The sequence below is a fragment of the Falco punctatus genome, assembly GCF_963210335.1.
Source record: "Falco punctatus genome assembly, chromosome: 2".
NCBI classification, from domain to species: Eukaryota; Metazoa; Chordata; class Aves; order Falconiformes; family Falconidae; genus Falco; species Falco punctatus.
This window is the reverse complement of record NC_137581.1, coordinates 32,049,683-32,056,208: the sequence shown is the minus strand read 5'-3', so window position 1 is coordinate 32,056,208 and position 6,526 is coordinate 32,049,683. Positions and strand designations below refer to the sequence as shown.

Below are 6,526 nucleotides of genomic sequence, written 5' to 3'. Positions count from 1 at the left end.
AAGACCATTTTTTATAAGCATACATAAAATCACCGATGACATTAAAAATAATAGTCATGAAGTCCCTTAAAAATGTTCAACAAGTGAAAAACTCCAGAAGATAAAAGTTTTGCCTGGATCACACAATTTAATAAGAATCAAACAAATGGTAGAAATTTCTCAAGTCATTTCTATTTGATACAAGTACATATACACTAGTGTGGGCACTTACAAAAATATAAATAAAACCCCCTCACATTTTCTTTAATAATACTTTAAACATAGTATAAGAACATTTTACTGAACACTTATGTACTAGGCATTATAGGAAAGCATTACAGTAAGAAATCTTTGTATTGGAACTGAATTGCTATTCATATTTAGGCCTTTGCTTGAAGCCAATACAACTGTCAGTAATCACAAGAGATGTGAGGCAGGCCTGCTGTTAAAGCGCACAGTCAACATCCCACCTCAGTGTGCTGCTTCCATGCGGACAAAAAAGGTAAGAAATTAATACAAAACAGCTGTCAAAAAATGTAGTAGTTCACAACTGATTTTCAACCTGAATGAGAACAATGAGAACAAGCTGCTTTGCAGCAAGGCAGTATCAAGGTTAAACTATGGATTTTGTTCCTACCCTCCACAAGCAGAATTCAAAGCAACACTTCAGGATTAAACTCAGGAAAAGTAGAGAGGTGTATAGAGATTTAGTCTTAAGTTTTAGAAGTCTCATTTTCACATGGAGGACTCCACAGACTACTTAAACATATGTTACTGGTATCACTCAAAGATCCCACACAAGATATTAACTTCTCAAACTGAAAACAATTCTTACAAAATTGATCCCAGGCTTGACAAGTCTCTAATCAGGCCCTTGAAATCTGTAACACCCAGCAAAACATCATTGCTCACTGCCTTTACTGCTCACGTTTGAAAACTCCTGAAACTCATCGAGTGTGAAGTACCCTCAGGTTGCTGCATGGGATTGATACTTAGTAGTATGTAAAATATAGCACTAGCCCTCCTTTTGGAAGCAGCAGGAATTTTGAAAATGCTGTTAGTTTCACATATAGGCATCTAAACCTGGTCATAAATCATTTCCTGGAAGGTTTTTTTTAGTTCTTTTCATCAACAAAAAGGGGAGCCTTAAATGACTAGACCAGATTTTTGTGTCCAGAAATTAAAGAGGAAACTACGTGAAAGATGGCAAAGAGCTAGAGTTTTGTCCAAATCCAGATCCACAACAGAGGCTTCTGTGGTAAGAAAGAGATTTGGAAAGTAGAGGAAGACAAACTCCCAGGAAGTGAGCTATTTAAGAAATTCCAGATGTGTACCGAAGGACCAGGGTGATGGTGGAAAACCCCATTCACAATAAGGAAAAAGATACTCAGACAGTTTTCTTCAGTTTAATGTCAGGTGGTGTTATAAACTGCTAAACCCAGACATCTTCACATTATTACACTTGATGCACCATAAAAGAGGTTTATGTTACAGTGTAAGATTCAATATTATAAAACTTATAGAGAACTTCACATAGAAGTCTTTATTTTTTACCCCTTTTACTTACATCTAAACCCAGTAATTCTTATCTGTGTACAAACGGAGTTATTTTCTTCCATCTTCTAAGAGCTGCTTTCCAATGAACCAGTTCTACATATCAATCAGTACCAACACTGGTAGTGGGACATCAACTAGAAAGTGCCACTGTGGTCATTCGCTCAAGACACACACGCTTCTTGCTGGATAGCTGGTTGTGGAATTTTACTATCCTCTGTCTTTTCCTGCCCAGGAACCTGGCACACAGTCTTTCGTTTGAATAACCGTAGACTCAACCGTAACAGGTCGCTGTCCATTGCTGCAGAATTTGTGTATGTTTGCTTTGTTGCACCCTGTTGAAATTAAAAATGGAAAATAAAAAATAACGAAAGAACTGAAAACAGTGGCTTTTAACATGCAAACTCAGAAATTAACCTCAAGTACTCTCAATAATTAGAGCTTTAATCATAGGTATTCACTAGAAAAGACTAAGAATTAATGATTTTTCTATTAGCATGCAAGATCATAAAACCTACTGCAGTGCAAAAAAATGGCTAAAATATTTTTTCTTTCAATTTTAACTTGGAAGAACAGAATCTTATAATTCTTATAAAAGTACATGGAATCTCAAGCAGAAGAATTATTCAACAATGGTCCTTGAAATTGTATTTTAAACAAGTATTTTTATGATGTATTCTCTAAATATAGGAAATATATCTCCAGAATCTAAACCTCAAAATGAGAAAAAGCACCTACTTCTAGCCTCAATCTTAATCTCTCATCCTAAGTAAAAAATAAACACCTTACAACCTCTTCAAAGAAACAGCTGTTCTCCATTATTTGAAGAACTAGGTCTACTTCAGAACAACAACCACAAAAATTATCTCCCTAGAGAAATGCTTTTTTGCATTGTGGAATCTGTGATTCCGTATTTTGACCAAGCACTGTAAACAAAACACTTGCCTTTTCATTCTTCATTAGCTGCTTACGAATTGCAGAATCCCTTCGAAAGCACAGTGCTTTGCAGCAAGGGCCCAGATTACTGAGAAGACCTGCTCTCTCTTCTTTTCGTAGAAGTGCAGCCATGTTCAAGGCCCCCAGTTCATGTTCAAAAAGGTTTTCTGCATCTACAAGGAATTGATATTTGCATATCACAAGCATGGTATTTTTGAACAGTAATGTACATTAATATGAAATTCCTTAAAGTTTTAATATTTGTATTTCTGCCTTCTAAACAATATCAAGGTTTGGGAAAAAGGATATAGCCATTTATAAAATGGCCTGAATCCTTCATCATTTAAAGGGAAGGATGGGTACCCTCGTATGTAGCTTCAGCACTGGAAAGCAGTATTTAGACAGCGAGCACTGAGAAGCCTAAAAATCAAGTGACAGCTGTGGGACAGACGAGAAGGTATCATTTATGGTCAGACATGCGTGACAAAAGGTATTTACTACTAGCATTAATCAGAAAGTGGTCTACGTTTCACTTCTCTGCAAGACACGAGACAACTGTACCAGTGTCAACACAGAGTCTGTATGGCTATGGAGAAGTGCAATACGACTATGTAGAGTAATTCTTTCATACATGGTGGATGAACCTGGAGAACAAGTCAACAGATGCTAACAAACTATATCCTCCTACCCGCTCATCTAAAGCATTTGTTAGCAGCACTGAAAGTGGCAGGACTAGTTTTTTAATATATTTATCAGAAGAAACAGGATACAGCTAGAACACTAACCACTTTAAGAAAAGACAGATCCTGAGGTTAGCCTTATTCTGCAACAAATTTGTTTCTATGACATGCAGACAAAGACAAAAAGTGTGCACATGGCCAGACTGCAGCTCATTGATTTATAATCCTTTTACAATAAATACAAAGATTATGATATATTTGGGAAAAAAAAAAAAAAAAGGCAAGGTATGTAAGCTAAATCTAATCCAGCTGGCTCTCTATATTAAAATACTGGGTGTTTAGCAAAGAATTACTAGAGGCAACAATAAACCTGGGGAAAATATAGCAGCTAAAAGCAAAGACTGCTACAGCAGTTTGGCAGTATGCACACAGAAGAGAACAAATAATTTTTGTACCACCCACCCAGAGAAATCTGGATGAAGCCGAGTAAAACTAGTTTTTAAACAAGGTGAAAAGAAACAAAAAAGTTACATGAAATCAAGGTCAGGCACTGAAGTCACCAGGATGACCTCAATGGACAATCAAGACCACAAATAAGTGACAAGATGCAAAAAGGCCACTTCAAAGGTAACACTGACAGCTTGCAGAGTCTGCCTAGGTGCCAGATGCTGAGCATATCTGACATGTAAGCATGTCCATATCCTTAGAGGAAACAATTGCATTTAACAGATAAAGGGTAAGTCAGCTACAAATCTAATTCTATCATATATCACAGATTTTTTTTTCCAAATAATTAAAAAAATCTCTGAAACAAGCAAGCATTTCCTTTTTCCTGCATTTCACTGTATTACCAGAAAATTCATCCACAATAAGAACAACGAAGGGAACACAAAACTCGGCAAGTAAAACAGGGAAACAAATTACACTACCATGAGCAAATCTAAAGTCAAAACACTACATTTTCACTGTAACACACTGAATATCTGGCTCAAATCCATTCACTTTTCAGGGCACCACATTTGTGCCTTTGTTTAGAATGTGTGTGCCGTGGCTGTGTAACCACTCTACAAGGAACCTTCGCTTTGCAGATTACAGAAGAAATGCACACATTTGCAAGCCTACTGGCAGTTCCACGTGTAGCAATTCCAATGCGTGAAGAGACTGCACACACCAAAGGCAAATCAAGGAAGACACTTCAACCCCCCTTCCTCTCCAGAGCAAGTTCTGCTCAATCCGAGTACACTTAAAACAGCCCAGAGGCAGTGCTGGAGAGCCTCCTATTATCACTACGGACTTTCTGTTTATTTCTAGAGAAGCATGCAAGGACTGCTGAGGTTATTTCAGGTATCATTTTAAATAGCCTGGTGGAGTGATCCTGCACTGCCGTTCCTATTGCAAGGAATCCCTAGTAAAAAGTGGTTTAGTAGTATGCAGCAAAATTAAAGCTTACAGGGAGAGAGACATAGTTCATACCTTTACTGTATCACAACAATTTGCTAACTCGGGAAGACTCAACATTATATCAATTACATTGGTTACGTGAATTCTTAAGGATAAGAGCTGAGGGTTTTTTAAAACTAGAAGAAAGCTGATACTGTACAGAAAGAGCTGCAAACGTTGCAGTGGGACATTTACAGTACTTACTAATACCAAGTACATACCTCAAATTATACCATCTATGATGCATTAAGAATGTTTGCATTTAATTTGACTTCAAAAAAAGGTAGAAGCAGTAGCAACAGCCTTTGATTAGTAGTTACACAATTAAAATGGCTCAAGCAGGCGGTGACATTCATGGAGATTAACAAGGCTGGGAGAAGCAAGTTTATCTTTTTCCCTCTCCACTTATCTGAGACTCCAAAGTTAACAAGACAACTGCATAAAGAATAACGTTGCAAAAAATTAAAAAGTATTGTTTCAAATTAAGAACTAAAATTTAGGAATAAAATAAAAAAAAAAATCAGAAAAATCTGCTAAAAACAGAGGCTCCACAGATACCATTATGTATAAGCTATAATTTTCTCACATACAGATCCTGGAATAATTTGCATAGAGATCCTACAGAAAGCAATTGTTTCATAGTCCTAAAAACCTATATCCACCATGCAAGTCCTTGCAAGCAGCTCAGCTGGTTCCTGGGATGCCAAAAAGAAAAATCAGTATTCTCCCTCATGCACAAGCCCTGCTTACAGTACAGAATTGTAGTAAACTGCACTGGTACAGTTCACATCCATCCCACCAATCGTGCATGTCTAATGCCATACACTTTGTCCAAATGCCAGACCTGTGTATTATTTAATTTCCCACTGCTAGCAGAGACATAATATACGAATTTCACATAGCTCCTTCATTCTGACCCAAAAACTCCTATCTGTGTGTTCTGGAGAGGACCCTTGGAAGGAAACTAAGAGAACATGCAGAGGACCTTCACAGAAAATAAGAAATCTTAATTCTTTCTTGCAGTATTACTGCTAATTCACTGCAGAAGATACTTAGCACTCAAAAAAACTGCTGACGCTTTAGGCTAGGAAAGCACGAATGCTCTCACAAAAAGAGTATTCCAACTAGGATGAAAAATTTTGATTAGGCTATTATTCAACACCTCACCACCATGCCGGAATTAAAATACTAATTTGATTGACATGCAGCTGCATTACATTCCTGTAATTTTCACACAATACTCATTATACACTTTCTGTGGCCCTGAAACTTAAAATAATGAACTAATGCACATTTCATAAGGACTTTCACTGAGTAAAAAGACAATTCAATCCCTGCAGAAACAATTACCTTTAGGTTTTTCTAACACTCTCTGGCAAGTCTCTTTAATTTTGGCGAAGAGTTCTGGTCCTGCTAATCTCTTGGAAATGCCAACTCTCAACATAACAGCACCTGGTGTGAATTTTAAGAGTGCAGCCCCAGGCTCACGTGGTTCTTTTGGCTGCTTTGGCATGAGACTGGACCAGTCTACATCTATAACATCCACAGGATCTGCAAAAACATTGACAGAGAATGAGTTACCATGTCATCATCCCTTACAACAGTTGATTAATTTCACATGCTGTGTACATCCCCGTCTCCTAAAAGCAATATATTTTAGATTAATATTGTTCTGCAGTTCTCAAGCCAGATCCTTGGACACTTCAGCTAAGAATGTCAGAACTCACTTAGACTGGTGGAAAAAAGGAACATACAAATATAAAGCTCTTTGGATTAAACCCCCAACCTTAATATTCTGCTTCATTTTCATTGCAACTCCTTTGTGGAAAGCTGCTCGGACTCTGCTTAGCCACAGATCTGGACGCACGACTTAAACATGCACAAAAATCCCAGTACAACTAAACATGCTATGACAAATCCAAATTAAATGCTTAAAA

At 37.3% G+C, this 6,526-nt stretch overlaps 1 protein-coding gene across 1 annotated transcript in view; it reads right to left on the bottom strand.

Moving 5' to 3' along the window:
• Positions 1 to 1,371: 1,371 nt before the first annotated feature.
• ZC3H13 (zinc finger CCCH-type containing 13) overlaps positions 1,372 to 6,526 on the bottom strand; it is a 48,548-nt gene continuing 43,393 nt past the window's right edge. The window contains exons 18-20 of the mRNA XM_080375827.1: positions 5,940 to 6,140; positions 2,479 to 2,642; positions 1,372 to 1,868 (exon numbers count right to left, since the gene is read on the bottom strand). Coding sequence (XP_080231953.1) covers positions 1,698 to 1,868; positions 2,479 to 2,642; positions 5,940 to 6,140 — 536 coding nt within the window. The 3' untranslated portion in view covers positions 1,372 to 1,697. The remainder of the gene's footprint in view (positions 1,869 to 2,478; positions 2,643 to 5,939; positions 6,141 to 6,526) is intronic.